Here is a 23,188-nt window from a genome sequence, read left to right as displayed (position 1 = left end):
AGCCCACTTTCCTCCATCTTAGAACTTCTGACCCCCATGTACAAAACCCCCCTGGACAGGTGCTAAAACCCCCATGTACAATACTAAAAAATTTTCCCCTCTACTTTGCAACTACTTTTACTATCCCATCTAACCCTTTGTGACTGCTTGTTCCACCTCCAAAGTTGGTAACTCATTCCATGCTCAAACCCAAAATCACAGCTGTTTGCAGCTGCCTGCCAGGGTCTCAAATGCTTCTGACCAAGGCCTGGAACCTCTAAAAATGTCTGAGGGACATTTGGAGCTCCAACAATCTGGATCTCTGGGAAATCTGCCGAGTGCCCACGCAGCCCCGTGGCATCTCCCTGCAGCCAGAGCCCACCAGGAACCAGCCAGGACATGGGCACAGCCCCACAAAACCTGACCCCGTGAACTGTGGGCCTGGAGAGCTCTGAGCACACTGGGGGCAGGTGATGGCATTCCTCGGGCAGCTCCCACCCCCTCTCCACGGCTGCTGCATCCCAGCCTGCCAGGCTGCTAATGCTACTTAGGTGATTAGTGGATTATTGGGTGTAATGAGCTTTGCTGGCCCTGTGCTGGGGGCTGTGGGCTGGGTAATGCTTCCTGCACGGGGCCACGGGGTGGGCAGCTGCTGCTGCAGCACAGGCACACAATGCTCCAATGTTCCCGGACAAAATTCCAGCCTGGCCTGGAGGTTAAGCACAAGTCAGGGAGCTTTGGGAGGGTGGCGTTCCCTTCCTCACACAGCCCCTTGAATATCCTAGGCTAGCTCAGAGGTCCTAGGCTGTGAGGGGAGGAGTATCAGGAGATGGCAAAGATTTCCAAAAGGGGCTCTTACCCCAGATATGTTGGTTCAGCTCTCTTTATTCTGTGGTGTCCAAGGGCAAAAGAGAATGAACAGGAATTGTCAGGCGTCTGTACAGACTTTGGACAGGGTGGGCTTCCCTGGCTCTCCCCCAACCCCGTTGGGGCAGGAAGGAGGGTCCAGGGTGATCTGATCAGAGTCACAGGGAATGGGGAAGGGGCACAGAGTGCCCATGGGCTCACTGTGACACCAGGGTGATTGAGGGTGCCCTGAGCCGGGTCCTGGCCCGTCCCCACGGGCACAGCCAGCAGTGATGGATCAGATCCAGCTCTGGAGCATGGCTGAAAGCTTCTTTCCCATCCTCAGCTCCTTTTCCTGAGCTTCCCTCCCATCAGAGCAAGCAAGGGCTTGGTGAGGTGTTGCTATGGACACCAGGAAGTTTTCCCTGGAGACAGAAGCCCGCACTAAGTGATGCCTGCGTGTTCCGACACAGATTATTATTTTTTTTGTCCCCCCCCCCGCCTTTCTTTATTGTGAATGTTTCAGTGTGGATGAATTCCTGGCTTTCCCCCCCGCCTCTGTCCTGCTTTCCTCTCCCAGCTTTGTGCATTTCCATGGCTGTGTCCCAGGGCTTGGCTTCGTTCTGGGCCAGGGCGTGAGCTGTGGGTGCGTGGGAGGAAGGTTCAGCTCTGTAACTCCTGCTCTGCTGGAGACCCTTGCACAGAAGATCCCTGATTTATTCCAGCCTTGGGAAATCCTCTTGGTGCCCTCGGGCAGCTGCAGAGCTCCTGGGCACCCACTGCCACCAGTAACCATCACTGGGGGTGCTGGATTCCTGTTCCCAGAGCTGCTGTCGTCTCTTCCCTGCTCCCTTCCTTTTGTTTGGGACCTCGGAGTGATTTAGGTCTGGACTAATTAGTCTCTGCTGGGCTAGCTCCAGGCCTGGCTCCCATTTTGTCACTCCTCTGCTGGCACTTGGTGTCCTTTAGTGCCTCAGGTGCCTCTGAGAGCTCTTGGCTTGCAGGGATGGGAAGGCCCAGAGCTCCTGGAAGTTCTTGGAAGTCAAGGCTGGGGTCTGAGCTTTGAGGAGGGCACTGGGAGCTTCCCTCACAGCCCATTCCCAGCAGCTCCAGGGATGGAGCTGTGCTCCAGGGGGTTCAGCCCCTGTGGCTCTGGGCACTTGGCACAGAAAATGGCATTTCACTGTGGAACAATCTCAATGTCATTTTGACTTCCCTTGCTTGGCTTTTGAAGCCGATAATGGGCTGTTTCTGTTCCCTGTCACTTGATCTGCCCCTGGGTGAGCGAGGAGCCTCTGGTGAGTGATCTCCTCTGTCCTGTGCCCCTTCTCCCCTGCTCTGCAGGGGCTTCACAGGCTGCCTTTCAATCAGCTGCTTCTCTTGTTCCTGGGAATGCAGCTCAGCACGGGGTCAGAAAAGCTCTGGCCTGTTGAAATCCTCCTTTTTGCTGCTTGACTTGCCCAGGTTGTGACTCCCTGTCGGAAATCTCACAGCAAATAAAGCCTGCAGTGCCTGGCGTGGTGTCAGCCTGGCTGGAGCTCCTGCCCAGCACTCGGGGTGGGGCAGGGGAAGCAGGAGCTGCTCTGTTCTCCCTGGCTTTGGGAATTGCCTTCAGGCAGCAGAGGGATCCCTAGGGAGGGGAGGGTTTTACTCTGAGAGTGGGGTGAGGCTGCTGGGCATCTCCGGCGTGCTGCTCCCAGAGGGAGGGAGGAGTGGAGGTGAAGCCCAGCAGCAGAAATTCGGTTTTTGCCCTGCCCTGCCCTGCAGCCCCAGAACCGCCCTGCCCTGGAGGGAGCCGTGGGGCTGGGCTGCTGCTCCTTGCTGTGGAGGTGACAGCCCTGCCAGGGCCAGGCACTCGATTGCTGGGATGTTTGAAAGCTCCTTGACAAATGTCTCCTTCCTCCAGCTCCTAAGCAAACAAGTGGAAGCTGCAAAAAAAAAAAAAAAAAAAAAACAAAAAAAAACAAAAAAAAAAACCAAAAGACAGCAGTTCCTTCCCGAGCTGCTGCCAGCAGGAGAGCTCTGGGGATGGGACAGCTCTGGGGATGGGAGAGCTCTGGGACAGGACAGCTCTGGGGATGGGAGATCTCTGGGGACAGCAGATGCAGCAGATGCTGTCACCTGGTTGTCCATGCAGGGACAGGGTGCCCTGCACAGTTTGGGACTGCAGGCCCACGAGCCTCTTTTGTGGGGCAGGGAAATCCCAAATGCAGAGGGCTGGGCTCCCATCTCGGAGTCCCCGGGTGCTGTCCCTTGCCCTCAGCCCCTGGCCATGCCACAGCCGCCGGCTGAGCTCGGTGCAGGGACAACCCGGCCGTGTCCCAGATCCTAATGGACCCTTCCCCTCTGTCCTTCTGCTGTCCCTCCTTCCTGCCAGCAGTTCCCTACCAGCAGAAGCCCCACACGGCCGGGAGCAGCTCCTCTGCCATCCAGTGCTACCGCTGCGGGGACACCTGCAAGGGCGAGGTCGTGCGCGTGCAGAGCAACCACTTCCACATCCGCTGCTTCACCTGCCAAGGTAGGACAGGGCTCCCCAAAAAGCTCCTGCGCGGCCCTGGGGACCTGCCTGGCCCACCGAGGGGCGGGCACACAGCTGGGGTGGCAGCTGCAGGGGGGATGTGGTGTGGCACCGGTGGCACGGGGCAGGCAGAGCCCCAGGGTGATGCCAGAGGCAGTGTCACCGCCCTGGGGCAGCCTGCAGGTCCCGAACGTGCCCGTCTGTGTCTGGGGAGGGGTCACCGTGTCCTTCAGCTGCTCCTAAAGCACGAGGAGGAGCAGGGGGAGGAGGCACTGCCAGCCTGGCTGGGAGGCAGCGAGGTGGGGAGATGCCCAAAGCAGCTCCTGACAGAGCTGGGGCTGGCTGCCACATCCCTGTGACACCCCTGGGACATCCCTGTGACACCCCTGGGACATCCCTGTGACACCCCTGTCACCTGCCCATGGCATGCAGCTGAGCCTGGGTGCCCTGGAGCTGGCAGGAGAGGAGCAGAGAGGTTCTTTGGATCCTCCTGGAGCAGCAGGGGAGAGCTGCAGGGCTGTAAAGCTCCTGGTGCAGAGCTGCTGCTGCTGCTGAAGGGCTCCTCAGCTCCTTGATGGGAGCAGCAGCTGCTTCTGCAGGCTGTAAAATTCCCATTCCAGGGCTTTTTAAAGGCTCTCCCAGGCTTCCTGTGCTGAGCATAATCCCCATCCCCTGCCAGGGAGCAGAGGGCTTGGCTGCAGGTGACACTCCCCGGGCTGTCCCCACCCTACTGCAGCCCTGTCCCCCGTGGTGGGGACAGCCCCAGATTTTTGGGAAGGGGGATCTGTCCCGGGATGCCCTCAGGTCGTGCTGAGCATGCTGCCCTCTCCCAGCTCGGCCCGGAGGATCCAGCAGGGGCTGAGCATCCAGACAAAGAGCTCAGACAGCTTCAGAGGGAGCAGGAGCCAGCAGGGAGAGCCTGGCAGGGCTCACTGCCCGATTTCCAAGTGAAGGGGAATAAATAATGAGAGGAAATCCTCCCGTCTCACCTTCCCCTGCAGCTCTCACCTCCTGTCACCTCTGGCTGGCTCCAGCCCCGCTGCCTGTCCCTGGTGTGTGTGTGCCCAGGAGCTGGCACAGGACTGAAGCCGTGGGATGTGCTGCTCCCACAGCAAGCAGGGCACGGGGCAGCCTCATTTTATCTTGCATTCACTTCCTGATGCTGTCCCCGAGCTGCTGGTGGGCTGTTTGGGAGACCCAAATTCCCCTGCTGGGTACCCCAGCCCCAGGGATGCTGCACAGGACAGGAGCTGCATCCCTGCAGCAGCATCCTGCTGTCCCTGCTGTCCCTGCCTCCCGGGGCTGCAGGGACAGGACAGAAGGACAAACAGACACCAAGGTGGCAGTGCCAGCGCGTGCTCATCGCTCTGTGTCCCCTCCCCACCCTGTCCCCTTGCAGGACAGCGGATGGGCACCGTGCCCAGCCCCGGGGGCACCCTGTGCCACCCCTCTGCCAGGCTCTGCTGCTCTCCAGGCCCCTCTGGCTGGAGAGGCCGTGGGAGGGAGACGATGCTGAGGGTTGGCCATGTCTGCTTGGATCGCTGTGACGGGCTGTGCACCACCCACCTTCCCGCAGCAGGGCTGGGCAGGGCCGGACATCTACGGGAAAGCAAGCAGGGTTTGGGAAAAACGAGCAGGGTTTGGGAAAAACGAGCAGGGTTTGGGAAAAACGAGCAGGGTTTGGGAAAAACGAGCAGGGTTTGGGAAAAGCAAGCAGGGTTTGGGAAAAGCGAGCAGGGTTTGGGAAAAACAAGCAGGGTTTGGGAAAAACAAGCAGGGTTTGTTCGTCCGTGTCCGGGGAGGGCACATGGCAGGGACAGCACCCCTGCCCGCTGTCCCCAGGGCACTGCCAGCCGAGAGTGCCCAGCGGAGGGGCTGAGCCCGGCCGGGCGCCGGGAGGGGATGCCCGGGCAGCGCGGTGCGGGGCCGGGGATGCGGGACAGGAGCTCCGGTGCGGGGCCGGGGCTGCGGGACAGGAGCTCCGGTGCGGGGCCGGGGATGCGGGGCCGGGGCTCCCCGCGGGAGCGGCCCCGTCCCGCAGCCAACACTGACACCTTGCGGGAGGGAGCACCGACATCTCGGCCGGGAAGGGAAGGGAAACCCTCGGGGACACCTGCAGGAGGCTGGAGAGTGTCGGAATCTGAGCTATTGATGATTCTGAGATTGTAGAAAGTCTCTGTCTGTCAGCCCCGCTGCCAAAGAAGAAGTTGTAATTAATCTGTGCTGGTTTCCAGGTTGTTTATTCTGTTTATCTCTCACATGTTCTGCTGCCCTGCCCAGCTCTGTCCTGCAGGGCAGCGTGTGGGGCTCTGCCCTCAGTGGGATGTGACAAACATTAAATACCAGAAACTCCCTGGGCTGCATTTACAAGAACGTGCCAATATCTGTCACCTACGTTGGACAGTGTGTCCCCAGCCTGAACCAACAGAAAAATGCCAACACCACAGTGAGACATGGAGGGCATGAAGAAGGAGAAAAAGGACAAGGCACACCCAATTTCCTCCAGCTTGTCCCCTTTGGACCCCTAATCTGGAATCCTAAAATTTTACTTTTGCACCCATGCCACACTTAATTATTACTGATATCAAACACTCAGAGCTGGTAATTGATCCTGTAAGATTGAAAACTCTTTTCCATGGGCAGAGATCACATCCAGTGTCTCTGGGGGCTCTGTCCAGGGGGTTCCTGACCCCAGCCAGGGTCCCAGGGCAGCCAGAGGATGCTCTGGACTCCCACAGGACAGGAGGTGGCTCGGGGCTGCCGCCATGGCCGCGTCTCCTCTCCCCGCAGTGTGCGGCTGTGACCTGGCCCAGTCGGGTTTTTTCTTCAAGAACCAGGAGTACATCTGCACCCACGACTACCAGCAGCTCTACGGGACCCGCTGTGACAGCTGTGGGGACTTCATCACCGGCGAGGTCATCTCCGCCCTGGGCAGGACCTACCACCCCAAGTGCTTTGTCTGCAGCACCTGCAGGTGAGTGCTGGATGTCACCACGGGCTGGTGGCCCCTTGGAGAAGGCTTTGTGGAGCTCCCGGGGCCCTGCTGAGCCCTCCCCGCCTGTCCCTGGCCGCAGGAAGCCGTTCCCCATCGGAGACAAGGTCACGTTCAGCGGGAAGGACTGCGTCTGCCAAAACTGCTCGCACGCCCTGCTCAGCGCCAAGCCCATCAAGATCCACGGGCCCAGCCGTAAGTTGGCCGCTGAGCCGTGGTGGACACGCAGAGAGGGGCACAGGACAGGCTGTGGGGTCACCGTGCAGCCCTGCAGAGCCCCCGGTGTCACCGAGGGGTGGGAGGAAGGACGGGGCTGTCCTGCAGCTCCACCCAGCCTTGCAGCTGGTTTTGGAAACTCTGTGGGTGAGCTGGGCAGGTGCCACCGCCCTGGCAGGCGCTGTCTGGGCTCGTGGGGAGGTTCTGGAGCTGGGGTTGCCCCCAGTCGGTTGCCTTGTGTCCAGCTGGCTGCCCTGGGAGTGCTCCTGGGGCTTCCGCAGCACTGGCGTTCCTTGAAAGGTTTGTTCTGCTCAGCCCCTTGCCCTGGTGAGCCCAGGGAACCCCAAAAAGTCAGCTGGAGGCATGGACAAGCTCTTTAGGGCGGGTTTGGCCTCACTTTTGACCCCAGGTTGGGAGGACCTTCCCTTCCTGCCGTGGGAGTCAGTGCCAGACACAGAGTCCCGCAGCCAGGGCCAGGACTGGGTGTCACCGTGGTCCTTGCCACCCAGTCACCGTGCTGGTGGTGGGCTTGGTGCTGACAGACCCCTGTGAGCCCCCCGAGCTGCCTCCAGCCCTTGACAGAGGGGACGTGGCAGGGTTGGACTGAGCCAAAGGACAGGAATTGCCCCATTTCCCCCCGGAGCTGCCCAGGGCCGGGCTCTGCCTCCCTCCTGCCTTCCTCTCTCCCTCCCCATCCCCTTCCCGGCGCTGCAGCGGGGTTACCTGAGGACACCACGCCTTGTTCACGGCACTGCGGGCACACGGAGCCTGTCCCTGCCCTGCCCCGGTGGCCCTGGCACTGCCACCAGCAGGGTGGCAGGGCAGCTGCTGGCACATTCCCTAGGGAAGGATGCCGAGCCTCTCCCTGCCACCCCAGCCCTGCAAAACCCCAAACCAGCAGCACCGGAATGAGAGAACAGAAAAAAAAAAACACAACTGCTTTTTTTTCCCAGGACTCAGAAATCTTCCAGGCAGGGATTTGGCAGGGATGGGCTGGCTGCTCCTGCTTCCCCCGTGGTGGGGATGGGGTTAAAGAAAACCCCCTGAGGCAGCCCCGGGGGAGGAGAGGACGAGGAGAAGCCAAGGTCAGGGGTCCCCAAGCCAAGGTCAGGGGTCCCCAAGCCAAGGTCAGGGGTCCCCGTGTGCTTCCTGCCCAGCCCTGGAGCCAGGGGAGGAAGGGAGGCCGAGAGGGGCGAGCGGGGCTGGCCAGCGCAGCCCTTCCTCTGTGGGCACTGCCCAGCCCTGGGCACCTGCCAGCCCAGCGGGGCCCTCCCAGCCCATCCCGGAGCCAGCCGGGCTGGGAAGGACCTTGGAGCTCATGGAGTCCAACCTGGGAGCCAGCAGCTCCTCGTCAGCTACAGCCTGGCGCTGGTGCCACGTCCAGGCTTTTCCAAACCCAGCCAGGGATGCGGCCCCAGTCCCTCCCCGGGCAGAAATTCCAGTGCCCAGCCGCTCTCTCGGGATGCCCCCGTGGCACAGGGAGGGATGCAGGAGTTCCCCAGGGATGCAGGAATTCCCAGGGATGCAGGGATTCCCCAGGGATGCAGGAGTTCCCCAGGGATGCAGGGATTCCCCAGGAATTCAGGGATTCCTCGGGATGCAGGAGTTCCCCAGGGATGCAGGGATTCCCCAGGAATTCAGGGACTCCCAGGGATGCAGGGATTCCCAGGAATTCAGGGATTCCCCGGGATGCAGGGCTCCCTGCTGTCCAGCTGGCCTGGCTGTCACCCCGAGGGGAGCCCAGCTCAGGGTGTGGCTGGGTGCCAGCAGAACCTCAGCGGTCGCAGCTTCCCCGTGCTGGGGACAAGCAGAGGTGACAGATTTCCAAAACGAGATGATCCCCACGAAGCTGCCTGAGGAGCAGGGGGTTCGTATCAGCCCCATCCTCCGGGGCAGGGCTTTCCTCTGGCTGTGAGGGCAGTGCCAGGGCTGGCAGCCAGCCGGGGTGGCCCAGCAGCACCCATGGGTGTCCCTGCCGTGCCCACATCCCCTCCCGTCCCCCGCAGACTGCGCCGGCTGCAAGGAGGAGATCAAGCAGGGCCAGTCGCTGCTGGCGCTGGAGAAGCAGTGGCACGTCAGCTGCTTCAAGTGCCAGACGTGCGGGGTCATCCTCACGGGCGAGTACATCAGCAAGTGAGTGCCAAGCGCGGGGCTGGGGCGTGCGGGGGGCTCGGCGGGCGCTCACCCGCTCCGTGCCCTCCCAAGGGATGGCATCCCCTACTGCGAGTCCGACTACCACGCTCAGTTCGGCATCAAGTGCGAGACCTGCGCCCGCTACATCAGCGGCCGTGTGCTGGAGGTGAGTGCCGGGCTCCGTGCCAGGGCCGTGCCAGGGCGGGGGTGCCACGGTGCCAGCCTCCGTCCTGCAGCGGCTCCGTCACGGCCTGAGCACCTCCAGGGGCTGGGAGAGGGGGAAGCTGCAGCAGCCCTTGGGGCTGGGGACACCACCGAGGCACGGTGGCCGTGGGGGACCTGTGTGGGGGTGCTGGGACCTGTGTGGGGGTGCTGGGACCTGTGTGGGGGTGCTGGGACTGTATGGGGGTGCTGGGACCTGTCTGGGGATGCTGGGACCTGTGTGGGGGTGCTGGGACCTATGTGGGGGTGCTGGGACCTATGTGGGGGTGCTGGGACCTGTGTGGAGGTGCTGGGACATTTCTGGGGGTGCTGGGACTGTCTGGGGGTGCTGGGACCTGTGTGGGGGTGCTGGGACTGTCTAGGGGTGCTGGGACCTGTGTGGGGGTGCTGGGACCTCTCTGGGGGTGCTGGGACCTTTCTGGGGGTGCTGGGACCAGCCCCAAGCAGCTGCTGCCATGCTGGGCTCTGGGTGCCCCCAGCCCTCCCCTGGGCACATCCCTGAGCACATCCCATGGATACAGGGATTCCCCAGGGATGCAGGAATTCCCCATGGATACAGGAATTCCCCAGGGATGCAGGAATTCCCAGGGATGCAGGGATTCCCCAGGGATGCAGGAATTCCCAGGGATGCAGGGATTCCCAGGGATGCAGGGATTCCCCAGTATACAGGGGTTCCCAGGGATGCAGGGATTCCCAGGGATGCAGGGATTCCCAGGGATGCAGGGATTCCCCAGGGATGCAGGAATTCCCAGGGATGCAGGAATTCCCAGGGATGCAGGGATTCCCCAGGGATGCAGGGAAGATCCTTTAGGGACAGGAGCTGGCAGCGATGGCCACGGAGGTCTTTGGGGTCCTTCTCCCTTTGCTGCTTCCCTGCTGTGACACCGGCGGCCAAATTTGCTGTTTTTCTCCAAATGTGTGGGGGAAGAGCTGGTGCAAAGCCTGGCTGCAGAGTCTCCTGGCCGCTCCCAGAGTGCCACCTTTGCAGGGCCACTGTCCCTGCTGCTCCGGGACCCCCTGGCTCTGCTGTGTTGAAGGTTTTGGGGAGAGCAGGAGGGTCCTGCTCTGGCTCGCAGGGTGCAAACGGGGATGAAGCATCCCCCGGTGATCTCCAGGGGAGGTGGAGGGCTCCGAGGCCACCCCAGAGAGCTTGGTCACCTCGTCACTGCCAGCAGGAGCAGCGAGGGCTGGCAGGGTCACTCGGGGACAGGGACAGGGACAGGGGCAGGGTCACTCAGGGACAGGGACAGGGTCACTGAGGGACAGGGACAGGGATAGGGACAGGGGTAGGGTCACTCAGGGACATGGGCAGGGTCACTCAGGGACAGGGGACAGGGACAGGGTCACTCAGGGACATGGGCAGGGTCACTCAGGGACAGGGGACAGGGCACAGGGGCAGGTCCCCGTGTCCCACCTGGCTCAGGGGCTCCTCTGCTCGCCCGTGCAGGCAGGAGGGAAGCACTACCACCCCACCTGTGCCAGATGTGTGCGCTGCCACCAGATGTTCACGGAGGGAGAGGAGATGTACCTGACAGGTAGGGCCGTGGGGGCTTGGGGGCTGGCACTTGGCAGGGTCCCTTTGTGCAGCAGTGCCCGGGATCCCCTCTCGCTGCTCTCCATGAGCCCTGCCCTGGGCTGGGACCTTTTCCTCTGCCCCACACCTGGGCAAAGCCCCAGCCCTGCCCCCTCCAGCCCAGAGGATGGAGGTGCTGTGGTGCCCCAGGCTGCTGTCACCCCGCTTTAACCAGCAGCAACTGCTTGGGCCACCCCAAATCCCCCCGAGTTTGCTGTCCCAGCTGAGGTTTGGGCCCTGCCCCGTTCCGTTCCTTGTCACAGACACTCGGTCCCCGCTGCGCCGCACGTTCCCCTGGCACTGCTGGAGGTGGCAGGGCACGGCAGGGGGACCTGGCTGAGCCCTGGCAGGGCTGGCCGTGCGTGGGGCTGAGCACTGTCCCTTTCTGCTGCCCTGCAGGCTCTGAAGTGTGGCACCCCATCTGCAAGCAGGCAGCCAGAGCAGAAAAGAAGCTGAAGGTAGGCAGCGGGGCGAGGTGGCACGTCCCAGGTGCCACTGTCTTTGAGCCCCTGGTGGAACTGTGATGTCCCCCCTTGTACAGCCCCCTAAATATCAGGCTGGCCCAGAGGTCTGAGGCTGTGAGGGGAGGAATATCAGGAGATGGCAAAGATCTCCAAAAGAGGCTCTTACCCCAGATATGTTGGTGCAGCTCTCTTTATTCTGTGGTGTCCATGGGGAGAGCGGGGCCAAAGAGCAGAACAGGAAATGTCAGGGGTCTGCACAGACTTTGGGCAGGGTGGGCTTCCCTGGCTCTCCCGTTGGGGCAGGAAGGAGGGTCCATCGGTGTCACAGGGTCCCGGGGAAGGGGCACAGTGTGCCCATGAGCTCACTGTGACAGAACTGAACTGCTCTGGCAGTGCCCACGCCTGGGGCGGCTTCCTGAGGCCGCCCAGAGGATGATGCCGAGACTGTGACAGCCAAATCCAGCCCCAAAGCAGCAATCTGCCTGCCCAGGGGCCCCTCCTGGCCCTGCTCTCACCTGCCCTCCCCCTTTGTGCCTCCACAGCACAGAAGGACGTCAGAAACCTCCATCTCCCCGCCTGGCTCCAGCATCGGCTCCCCAAACCGTGTCATCTGCGTAAGTGCAGCCTGCCCCGCCAGAGCTGCTCCTCAGCGGGACAAGCCCGGAATTTGGGGACAGCACACACAGATCCCCTTGTCCCAGCAGCACGCCGTGCCACCGGTGCCGTGGCACAGCTCAGGAGCACTCGGGGGGCACAGCCCTGCCCTCCCAGCTCGCTGCCCTGCCACGCTGCCTCTCGCTCCTCTCCCTTACCTGTCCCTGCTGCTGGGGTGGCCGTGGGCTCTGCCTGCCCCGTGCTGCTCCACTCTGTGTGCTCCAGCCTCCCTTCCCTTCTCTCCTCCTCCTTTTCCTTTCCATCTCTCTGTCTCTGTCTCTCCCTCTCCCCAGGCTAAAGTGGATAATGAGATCCTTAATTACAAAGACCTGGCAGCTCTTCCCAAGATTAAAGCCATCTATGAAGTGCAGCGCCCTGACCTCATTTCCTACGAGCCCTATCACAGATACACGTCGGATGAGACGCTGGAGAGATATAGCTATGGGGAGGTACTGAGGCTGCAGGAGCCCTGCCCCACCTGGGCACGCCTGGGGGGCTGCTCCGTGCCAGTGGCAGCAGTGAGGGGGGCAGCAGCGGGGCAGGGCCTGCCCAGAGGCGTGGGGAGCTTCTGTGATGGAGGCAAAGGTGATGCTGCTCTAGAGGCAGAGAGATCCCAGTGAGCCCAGGGCTCGTGCAGGGACAGACAGGGCTGGGGGAGAGGAGTGATGGGCAGGGAACCCACCCCGACAGCCCTGAGCCTGGCCTGGGCACACGGTCCTGCTCAGCACCTCTGGAGCAGCTCTGGAGCAGCCCTGGAGGAGCTCTGGAGCAGCTCTGGAGCGGTGCTGGCCCTGCAGCCCAGGAAGGGCTGGCCCTGCATTCCTGCAGGCTGGGAGGAGGCCATGCTCAGGCACAGGAGTGTCCTGCCAGCCCTGCTGGGGGAGCTCAGGGAGCTCAGGGAGGACAGGGTGTGAGCAGCTCCCACGGGAGGGACCCCTGGAGCGCTGCTGGAGGAGGGTTTGCCAGCAGCACCTCTCACATCCCCCCATCGTCCAAGGTTCTGCCACAAGCCTGGGGTCCTGCAGCCCACCCAGGGTGGTGCTGGCAGCGTGGCCATGGCCCCTGTGCCTCCTCCTCTGCACGGAGCTCTCTGAGAGCTGCTGATTCCTCCTGGCCAGGGCTCCCTGCCCAGCCCTGCCCCAGTTCAGTCTGGTGTGGCCCCAGTGCAGCACAAACGAGCTCTGTGGGACCCCAGCCTGTCACTGCTCCTCTTAACCGTGTGCTGTCTCTCTCTGTGTCTCTCTTTTCCTCCTCACTTTGCCTCCTGCTGCCTCCAGTCCCTGGGGACCCTCTCCCCGTACTCACAGGTAACGTCCCTGTGGGCACTGGGGGCTGTCACCTGCTGCTGCCTCGGGATGTCCCCTGGGCTGGTGGCTGTCCCAGGGTGTGGGAGATGGGGAGGGGGACTGTCCTGTCCTTCAGGCTCCACAGAGCAGGGTGACAGCCTCCCTGGCAGAACGGCCCCAGGGCGCAGCTTCTGCCCCGCAAAGAGAGCCACCAGTTGATGTCCCCCCCTCACACAGCCCCTGAATATCAGGCTGGCCCAGAGGTCTGAGGCTGTGAGGGGAGGAATATCAGGAGATGGCAAAGATCTCCAAAAGAGGCTCTTACCCCAGATGTGTTGGTTCAGCTCTCTTTATTCTGTGGTGTCCAAGGGGAGAGCGGGACAAAAGAGAATGAACAGGAATTGTCAGGGGTCTGTACAGACTTTGGACAGGGTGGGCTTCCCTGGCTCTCCCGTTGGGGCAGGAAGGAGGGTCCAGGGTGATCTGATCAGAGTCACAGGGAATGGGGAAGGGGGCACAGAGTGCCCATGAGCTCACTGTGACACCAGTAACTGGCAGCAGGTTGGAGGGAAGGGGACAACTCCAGGCACAAAAGCTCTGGCAGGACTCTGGTCCCAAACCCTGCTGGGCAGGGGGAGGCAGGGCAGGCTGGGACCCCGCCAGCCTCAGAGGACACCGCCACTGCCCAGGGTCACACTGAGCACCCCCAGACAGGGACCCCCGCCCGTGGGGCACCTCCTGGCAGCTCTAACCCCGCTCTCCACACCTTCCCCACCCCAGGACATCTACGAGAGCTTTGACACGCGGCAGAGGAGAGCCTCCAGCCCTGGCTACATCGACTCGCCCACCTACAGCCGCCAGGGCATGTCCCCCACCATCCCCAGGTCCCCCCACCATTTCTACCGCTCAGGTGAGCATTTGGGCTGCAAACTCGGCTGCCGGGTGGAGAGAGGATCCCAAAAATAGCTCTGGGATTGATGTGGTGGGGGTGGCCCATGGTGGGAGCAGTGCCCAGCTCTGCGCATCCCCTGGCTCTGCACACTCCTGTGAGCAGCAGAGAGGCCAAGGGGAATTTGGGTTGGTGCCTCTGGCAGGGTGTTGGAATTGTGGTATTGATGATTTTGAGATTGTAGAAAGTTTGTTTGTAGAAAGGTTGTTTATTTTTGCTTATTTACAACATGTTCTGCTGCCCTGCTATAGGTTTGTCTTGCAGGGCAGCGTGTGGGGCTCTGTCCTTCAGTGGGATGTTACAAACATTAAATACCAGAAACTCCCTGTGCTATATTTATAATAATGTGTTAATATTTATTATTTATGTTGAACAGTGTCTCTTTAGCTAAGTAATAGGGAAATGTTAATACTACAGTGAAATATGGAGGGTATGAAGAAGGAGAAAAAGGATAAGACAGACTTAATTTTTTCTATTTTGTTCTCTTTGGACTTTTACTTTAGAATTTTAAAATTTTCCTTTTGCACCCGTGCCACACTTAATTATTATTTATGTCAAATAGTCAGAGCTTGTAATTCATCCTGTAAGATTGAAAACTCTTTTCTATGGACAGAGATCAGAGGCAGTGTCTCTCCATCCAAAAAAAATTCCTAACCCCCTACCAAAGTCTTAGACCTTCTAAAAGAGCCAAAAAAAAAAAAAAAAGAACAGGAAAACCAAATTCTCACAGGAGGGATATGCAGGGGAGTGGGAGCTCCTTGCACACGCGTGTGCACGCACCCCGGGCACGGCGGGGAGCAGAGCGTGCCTGGGCTGTGTGTGCCGAGCCCTGGCGCTGCGGAGGAAGGGTTGGGATGCTCGGAGCCCCCGCTGCACTCTGCTCCTCACGGCCTCTGCAGCACGCTCGGCTCTGCTGGCATCACCGGGGGATGCGGGAAATGTCCCCCGCTCCATCACCGCTGCATTTAACCCCGCACCGGGGGATGCGGGAAATGTCCCCCGCTCCATCACCGCTGCATTTAACCCCGCACCGGGGGATGCGGGAAATGTCCCCCGCTCCATCCCCGCAGCACGTCCCCGTCACCCCCCTGGCACACGGGTGGCCCCGCTGCTCTAACACCGCTGCATTTAACCCCCATTTTCTTCTGCCTCTTGTTCTTCCCTCTGGGTCACTCACGGCTGCTTCTGCTCGGCCCCGCGTAGGCACCGAGAGCGGGCGCAGCTCGCCCTACTATAGCCAGTTAGATGTGAGGTCCTCCACTCCAACCTCATACCAAGCGCCCAAGCATTTCCACATCCCAGGTAGGCTCCGGGGCGCCCCGCTGCCGCCCGGGGAGCGCCGTGTCCGTGGCATGCCCGCATGTGCCGTCCCCGCTGTGTCGCATGCATAGCTCCGCCGCCTGCCCAGAGCCAGCTGGCAGCGGGACCTACCCCTGGGAGAGGCCATCCATAAACAGGACCCACGGCTTGAGCCCTCCTCCTTCTTCCCCTCCCCGTCACCACCCGGAGGTCCTTCCCAGAGCCGCCCGGAGCGTGCTCGATCCCTGCAGCATCCCTCATCTTCCTCCTCCCTGCCCTCCCCGCACTCCCCGCGCCAGGATGAGCGCCCTGCTGAGAGCCTGGCACCCCTTCCCCCGGAGCAGCGGCCGGAGCGCGTCTGCCAGAGGCGTTTCCACACCCCTCCGCTACAGATGATTATTTTATACTCCCCCTAGGGCCCGCCGCTCCCTCCCCCCAGACTCTCCCGGGCTTGCCAGATGCCTGCTCCCCTTCTGCAGGGATTGCAGGGGGCCACCAGGTAAGGGCCACCAGCACCCGCTCCCGGCCACGCAGAGCCCACGGGGACGGGGACGGAGCGGGCAGGAAGGGACAGCGGGTTGGGAAGCAGGCAGAGGTGCCCATCAGCCCTCGGCGGGGGCAGAACCCCGCACCAGCTGTTGGCAGAGCCCAACTCGGCTGGTGGCATCTCCCCAAAAGCCTGGCACCCTCCCCAAGGCATCGCTGATGCCCTGAGGACACCCAGAGGCTCCCCCAGCTCCCATCCCACCCCTGCCCATCCCATCCCTCCCGCTGCCGCTCGGTGTTTATGGATGGCCCCGTCCCTCTCCAGCTCGCTTTCCCTCCCGACTCGCTCTTTTCTCTCTCTGCTGCCCAAAGAGGCTTTGGCTGATGCTGGCTCGCCCCAGGGAGCTCGCCGGGGGTTCTCGCCGGTGCCGGCGCCCCGAGAAGGCGCCGCGGGTGCGTCGCTGTGCCCGCTGCCAGCCGTGCTGCAGCTGTGCCCGGTGCCAGCCGTGCTGCAGCTGTGCCCGGTGGCTGCAGCTGTGTCCGCTGCCAGCCGTGCTGCAGCTGTGCCCGCTGCCAGCCGTGCTGCAGCTGTGCCCGGTGGCTGCAGCTGTGCCCGCTGCCAGCCGTGCTGCATGCTGTCGCTGGGTGCCCGCTGCATGTCCTGCCACGCCGGCACCGCGCTGCCCTCCCCGGGCACCCCAGGGCGCGGAGCTGCCTCGGTGATGGAAGCGGGGCGTGGTGGCTCCGGCAGGACCCGTGTCCTGGGCGCTCTCAGCCCGCCCGCACTCACCTCCCTCTCCCTCTTCTTCCTCCCTTTTCTTCTCTCTCCTCCCACCAGCTGCTGGCGAGAGTAACATCTACAGGAAGCCGCCCATCTACAAGCGGCACGGTACGCTCTGGGTGTCCCTGGCACCCAGGGAGGGCACCCTGTGCTCAGGGGCTGGGTGGGAGGTGGGGCAGGCATCAGGGTGTGGCTGCTGGGCTTGGCTGGGATGCTCCTGCTCGGGGCAGCAGGGAGGGGGACACCTGGGGGACAGCTGTGACTTTGGGCCACGTCCCTGTTGTGAAGGATGGAGCAAAGACTGGCAGTGGCACCAGGGGTGGCCGTGGGAGGGGAAGCAAGGATTTGGTGGGATAAGGGAGTCAGAGCAGCCTCAGAAATAGGATGAAAAAAGCAATTTGCAGTTTCACATGCAAAAATGTGAATTTTTCCTCCCCCTGGAGGAAAAATCACAGCCCATCCTGGGTGGCCGATCCAGCATGAAACAGGCCTGGGGGTGTTGCAGGTTGGGGAGGGTGTTTGGTGACCTCAGTGCCTGGTGGCTCAGTGCTTGGTGGCCCTCAGTGCTTGGTGGCTCTCAGTGGGGCTGGCTTGCTCTGTCCCCACTTGCCCCGCTCCCGGAGGAACAGCAGCTCCCCCTGAGCAGTAACTGTGTCTCCTCTCTCTTTTTCCCGGCTCTCCCCTCCCTCCTGCCCAATTCCCACCGCCCGCTGCTGCTCCTGCTGCTGTAAGTACCTGCTGGGTCCCCTGGGCCTGCCGGAGGTGTGGGATGGCTCTGCCACCTCCTGTCCCTGGTGCTCCTTCCCCTGTCACTCTCCTGGCCTCTGGTGCAGCAGAACTCTCCCCTGGGCTCCCCCGTGTGCTGCCGAGGCTCTGTCCCCAGCCTGAGCACCCTGTGTGTCCCCGCCACGAGGACCAAGCCCTGCCAGAACCCCTCTGCTGCCACCTTTCCCTGGCAGAACCCAGAGAGCGCCGTCCCTGCTGGCTCTGAGCCTTCCTCCATCCCCTGCCTCACCTCCTGGGGACAGCACAGCACAGGTGGCACTGGTGGCACTGGGATGGGCACGCTGCAGGAGCCAGCACTTGTGGTGCTGTGGGCTCTCAGCCGTTTGGGTCCCTTCCCAGCCACATCAGTGACATCCCTGCTCGTCACTGTCCCCACCGCCTGCCGCAGCACCCTCGAGGAGGTGCAAAAATGATTATTGCCAGCTCTGCTGCGTGCTGGCCCAGCCACAGATCCCTGGCAGTCCTGGGGAGGGAAGAGGCTGTGCCTTGCTTTGGGGTGGATCTCTGCAGAGCCTCACCTTGGCTCTGCCCGCTCCTTTTGCAGACAACCCCTCTGCAGCCACGAAAAGCAAAACCAGCGAGGACATCGCGCAGTCATCCAAGTACAGCCCTGCCTACTCCCCAGACCCCTACTACCACTCCGAGTCGGAATACTGGTCCTTCCAAGGCTCTCCCAAAGGTAACAAATTCCCCCTGGCCTGGGAGAAAGGGAAAGCCATTCCTGCTCCAGGTTTTCTGGGAGGAAACCCTGCTTTCACTTGGCTCTGGACACAAAAGCGGGGTTGGGCCGAGATAGCTGCCAAGGTGACCCCAAAACCCAAGCAGTGTCTGGGAGCCAGCTGTCCCCACGCAGCTGGGGACTGCCTCCCCCCTGCCTGTCCCCACTTTTGTCCCCATCTGACCCCTGACGTGTGTCCCTGCAGCTCCCCGGGCCCGGAGGTTCTCGTCAGGTGGCGAGGAGGATGGGTACGACCGGGGCATGCACAAGGTGAGTGCCAGCCCTGCTGGGCACAGCCAGCACCAAACTTGGCTCTGGGGACAAGGCTCAGCCCAGCTCTGCCACCCGAGAAGGTGCCACCACCATCTCTGCTGCCCTCGGCCATCTGTCCCCTCCCGGCCAGCCCCGGCAGGGGCTCTGAAGGAGGGGGACAGCATCCCCCTGCCGAGGCACCCCCACCCCAGCACCTCAGCCTCAGGAGCTGCCCAGCCCGTGCCAGGGGATGCTGTGCCCTTCTGTGGTGTGCCAGAGAGGGCTGGGCAGGGCCAGGAAGAGTGCCAGGTGGTTTTCCCCCCCTGCCAGATCCAGAGTGGCATCGGGAGGCTGATCCTGAGGGAGGAGATGAAGGCTCGCTCCAACTCCTACGCAGACCCCTGGACACCCCCTCGCAGCTCGGCCAGCAGCAGGGAGGCCCTGCACACAGCGGGCTACGAGGGCTCCCTCAATGGCTGTAAGGCTGTCCCCCTGTCCCTCTGTCCTTCTGTCCCACCCGGCACAGCCCCAGCCCCTCGGGAAGTCTGCGGGGCGGAGAGGGAGGAATGGGAGGAGGAAAGGGCTGATGAGAGGTGCTGGGCATGGAGCTGGGCTTGGGAGGGGCTTTTCCTCTCTGGAGGACTCCATCCGTGCCCTGTGGGCCAGCTGTGGGCATTGCCCACTGGTGTCTGGGCAGCTGGAATGGCTGCAGGACACCCCGGGGACCTGGCAGCACAGCCATGCCCAGCTGCTGTCACCTGCTTTGGGCTGGCACCTCTGGGACCTCCTGGCCACCCCAGGGCTGCCTTGCTTGCCCTGCTCTTCTCACAGAGCCTCCGGGACACCCAGCCCTGCCCTGGGGCTTTGGGGGGGCACTTCAGAGCCTGGCAGCACAGATGGCACCGCCCATTCCATGCTCTGCTTCCTCACCCTGACGGAGCTGCCTGGGGATGCTCAGGGAGCCCTGTGGGGTCCTGGAAGCCCCAAGGAAGATCCGTGGGGCTGGGGATGCTCAGGGAGCCCCCTGGGGTCCTGGAAGTCCCAAGGAAGATCCGTGGGGCTGGGGATGCTCAGGGAGCCCCGTGGGGTCCTGGAAGCCCCAAGGAGGATCTGTGGGGCTGGGGATCCTCAGGGAGCCCCCTGGGGTCCTGGAAGCCCCAAGGAGGATGGGGAGGGGCAGTTGTGTGTGGCATGGGGTGCTCAGCTCCCTCTGCTCTCCTTGCAGCTCCCCGAACCCATTACCTGGCTGACAGCGGTGAGTGCTGAGCTGAGTGCCCCAGCCTGGGGGCAGAGCTGGAGGAGGTGCTGGCAGCAGGGAGGGGAGCAGGGAAAAGCCAAGAAGGAGCCCTGGAAAGGCTGGGTTAGGATAGAGCTGGAGCAGGGCAGAGAGGATGAGCTGGGGAACCGGGAGAGGAGGAGGTGCTGCTCTGTAGGGTGAGGTGGGAGGGCGGCCACGGGAAAGGGATTTTGGGGAGAGGAATGTCAGCAGGCTGGAAATGGGCTGGAGCTGGGAGGAGACAGAGCTGGGAGCACAGAGGCAGAGGGTGGCCCCGTGGGGGCTGTCCCGGGGTGTGAGGCTCATTCCTGCTTTTTCCCTGACGGCCCTCGGTGGCTTCTTTGCAGATCCCCTCATTTCTAAGTCGGCCTCCCTTCCTGCCTACAGGAGGAATGGGCTGCACAGGGTGAGTGCCTCCTGCTGCTGCCAGGCGTTCCCCAACCTCCCAGGCATTCCCCAATCTCCCAGAGTTCCCCAATCTTCCAGGAGTTCCCCAACCTCCCAAGCGTTCCCCAATTTCCCAGGTGTTCCCCAATCTTCCGGGAGTTCCCCAATTTCCCAGGAGCTCCCCAATCTCCCAGGCATTCCCAATTCTCTTCTCCCAGGAATTCCTCAATCTCCCAAGCATTCCTCCTTCTTCCAGGTGTTCCCCAATCTCCCAAGCATTCCTCCAAGCCCCCAGTGCTCCCTTTCCATCATGGGACGTCCTGTTTCCCCCTCCTCTGCATCCCTGCTGTCACTGCTGCCCTGTGCCAATCCCAAAATGATTATTAGCATTAATAATCATTATTTATTGGGTTCCAAAGTGCCCTGTCCTGGCAATTTCCAGAGGGACGCTGGTGCTGCTTTCCAGCAGAAGAGTTTTGCTTTATCTCCTGGGGGTTGTTTGGGATCAGGAGTTCTGCTCCTGCTTCCGTGTGAGCTGCTCTTGTCACTTCACCCCTCGTGCCTGGCTTTCCCTGCTGGCGGGTGGGGACGGCGGTGTCCCCCCCTGGGGACACAGAGGTGCCACCCTGGGTGTCTGGAGGAGGGGACAGCCCTCTCTGAGTGCCCCCGTCCCTCCGCAGCCTCCCAGCGCCGAGCTCTTCCACTACGACAGCACCAACGCCGTCAACTGGGGCATGCGAGGTGAGGGTGGCACCTGCGGGCACCCGGGGACAGGCTGGGGACACGCTGGGGACAGGCTGTGGGGACATGCTGGGGAAATGCTGTGGGGACAGTGCTGTGGGGCTGTGGGGACAATGCTGAGGGGACACACTGTGGGGACATGCTGAGGGGACATGCTGTGGGGCTGTGGGGATGTAGGGGACATGCTGTGGGGACACACTCTGGGGGCAATGCTGTGGGGACAATGCTGTGGGGACACGCTGTGGGTACAATGCTGTGGGGACACGCTGTGGGGACAATGCTGTGGGGCTGTGGGGACAATGCTGAGGGGACACACTGTGGGGACATGCTGAGGGGACATGCTGTGGGGCTGTGGGGATGTAGGGGACATGCTGTGGGGACACACTCTGGGGGCAATGCTGTGGGGACATGCTGTGGGGACACGCTGTGGGGACATGCTGTGGGGCTGTAGGGGACACACTGTGGGGACAATGCTGTGGGGACATGCTGTGGGGCTGTGGGGACACACTGTAGGGACAATGCTGTGGGGAAAATTCTGTGGGGACAATGCTGTGGGGACACGCTGTGGGGACACGCTGAGGGGACATGCTGTGGGGCTGTGGGGACTCGTTGTGGGGCTGTGGAGACGCTGTGAGGCTGTGGAGACACGCTGTGTGGCTGTGGGGACACACTGTGGGGTTGTGGGGACACACTGTGGGGATGTAGGGGACACACTGTGGGGACAATGCTGAGGGGATATGCTGTGGGGCTGTGATGACACGCTGTGGGGACACGCTGTGGGGACACGCTGTGGGGACACACTGTGGGGTTGTGGGGACACACTGTGGGGATGTAGGGGACATGCTATGGGGACAATGCTGAGGGGACATGCTGTGGGGCTGTGATGACACGCTGTGGGGACATGCTGTGGGGCTGCCAGCCCCCACAGGCCACTCTGAAGGGAACTGCAGGCGGATGGGGGATACAGGCAGGGTCCCCAGGCCTCGGGGGGGTGGTGGCAGCTCCTGAGGTGACAGTGATGGTGACATGTCCCTTCTGCTGTCCCACAGAGTACAAGGTAAGAGCCTCCTGCTGCGAGGAGCCACCCGCCGGAGCTGGCAGTGCCAGGGAGCATCCGTGTGCCCCCGGGCTCTTTGGGGGAAGCTTTGCCCTCTGCCTCTCCTCTCCTCCATCCTGGACCTGCCGGCCCCACGCCAGGGCTGTGTCCCTCCCTCTGCCAGGGCTGCTGGGCAGATGTGTCCCCTGGGTGAGGAGCAGAGCAGGGGGTTGTGCTGGTGCTGTCCTGCTCACGCTCGTGCCTGGCTCATCCCTGCTCTGCAGAGTGAGCAGCTGAATCTCCACGGAGGATCGGGGTCACCCCCAGAGCAGTCCCCACCTCTCCTTGTCCCAGCTGTGCCACCCAAACCCTGCTAAATACAGCAGGAGTGCCAAGTGTGCCCCGCGTGCCTTGTGGCCGCCCCAGTGTCCCTGTCCCTGTCCCCGTGCAGATTTACCCCTACGAGCTGCTCCTGGTGAAGACCAGGGGGAGGAACCAGCTGCCCAAAGACGTGGACAGGACTCGGTTGGAGGTGAGAAGAGCCTTTTTCACTGGGGACAATCAGGGCACAGCCCTGGCACGCGGTGGCCGTGGGGCACACGAGTGGCAGGGCGCTGCCACGGCTGCTCCCTGCGCAGGGGCAGGAGGGAGGCAGGTGCTCCCCTTTCTGAGGGAGCAGTGCTGGGGCTCGTGTCACCCCGTTGTCCCTGCGGGCAGGGGGTGCCCTCAGACCCCCTGGAAGGTGCCCAGCCTCCCGTTTCTCCCCAGAGACACCTGTCCCAGGAGGAATTCTACCAGATCTTCGGCATGACCATGGCCGAGTTCGACCGCCTGGCGCTGTGGAAGAGGAACGAGCTGAAGAAGCAGGCCCGGCTGTTCTAAGCGCAGTGCACTATAAATATATACATACCTATAAATATATACATAGAGAGATCTCTATATGGCAGCTCTGTATGATTCTCGGGGCTGTACGGGCCACAGGGGCCCTCCCTGCCCCCCTGAGAGTGAATTGGAGTCTTGCAGATCGTTTGGTGCTCTGTGTTTCATTTCCAGCCTGATTTCTGTGTCGATCCCTGAGTTCAGCCCACGCTTGGTGTCTGTCACTGCTGCCCCTCAGGGACACCAGGGGAGATTTTCCTGCTGCAGCCACGGTGCTTGGGGCTGGCAGAGAGCAGGATTTGGGATGGGGGCTGCACTGGGGTGTCCCATCCCCTTCTGCTCAGCTGGGGTGTTCCTCTATTTGCAGGAATAGCTAATTTCAAAAATTAGTTGAAGAAGAAGTCACAGCTGGCCTCAACGTGCACAAATGAATATTTTTCCAGGATCATGGGCTCATGTTTAAGTTGGAAGAGACCTTTGTGGCCATTGAGTCCAACCGTTAACCCAGCACTGCCCAGACCACCACTAAACCACGTCCCCAAGTGCCACATCTGCATGTCTTTCAAATTCCTTCAGGGATGGTGACTCCACCACTGCCCTGGGCAGCCTGTGACAGTGCTGGACAATCCTTCAGAGAAGAAAGTTTTCCTAATTTCCAATCTCACCCTCCCTTGGCACAACTTGAAGCCATTTCCACTTGTGCTTGTTCCACTTG

At 62.0% G+C, this 23,188-nt stretch overlaps 1 protein-coding gene across 1 annotated transcript in view; it reads left to right on the top strand.

Moving 5' to 3' along the window:
* ABLIM3 (actin binding LIM protein family member 3) overlaps positions 1-22,616 on the top strand; it is a 48,676-nt gene extending 26,060 nt beyond the window's left edge. Inside the window, exons 2-23 of the mRNA XM_077786644.1 lie at positions 3,206-3,343; positions 6,134-6,317; positions 6,418-6,530; positions 8,558-8,684; positions 8,757-8,850; positions 10,354-10,441; positions 10,879-10,937; positions 11,486-11,557; positions 11,891-12,046; positions 12,875-12,904; positions 13,664-13,793; positions 15,036-15,134; positions 16,456-16,506; positions 17,744-17,863; positions 18,108-18,172; positions 18,485-18,632; positions 19,380-19,409; positions 19,778-19,836; positions 20,498-20,558; positions 21,608-21,615; positions 22,046-22,126; positions 22,363-22,616. Coding sequence (XP_077642770.1) covers positions 3,206-3,343; positions 6,134-6,317; positions 6,418-6,530; positions 8,558-8,684; positions 8,757-8,850; positions 10,354-10,441; positions 10,879-10,937; positions 11,486-11,557; positions 11,891-12,046; positions 12,875-12,904; positions 13,664-13,793; positions 15,036-15,134; positions 16,456-16,506; positions 17,744-17,863; positions 18,108-18,172; positions 18,485-18,632; positions 19,380-19,409; positions 19,778-19,836; positions 20,498-20,558; positions 21,608-21,615; positions 22,046-22,126; positions 22,363-22,476 — 2,027 coding nt within the window. The 3' untranslated portion in view covers positions 22,477-22,616. The remainder of the gene's footprint in view (positions 1-3,205; positions 3,344-6,133; positions 6,318-6,417; positions 6,531-8,557; positions 8,685-8,756; positions 8,851-10,353; positions 10,442-10,878; positions 10,938-11,485; positions 11,558-11,890; positions 12,047-12,874; positions 12,905-13,663; positions 13,794-15,035; positions 15,135-16,455; positions 16,507-17,743; positions 17,864-18,107; positions 18,173-18,484; positions 18,633-19,379; positions 19,410-19,777; positions 19,837-20,497; positions 20,559-21,607; positions 21,616-22,045; positions 22,127-22,362) is intronic.
* Positions 22,617-23,188: the final 572 nt, after the last annotated feature.

Source organism: Lonchura striata, chromosome 15 (assembly GCF_046129695.1).
Source record: "Lonchura striata isolate bLonStr1 chromosome 15, bLonStr1.mat, whole genome shotgun sequence".
NCBI lineage: Eukaryota > Metazoa > Chordata > Aves > Passeriformes > Estrildidae > Lonchura > Lonchura striata.
The sequence above is the reverse complement of the archived record's forward strand: the minus strand, read 5'-3'. Positions and strand labels throughout refer to the sequence as shown.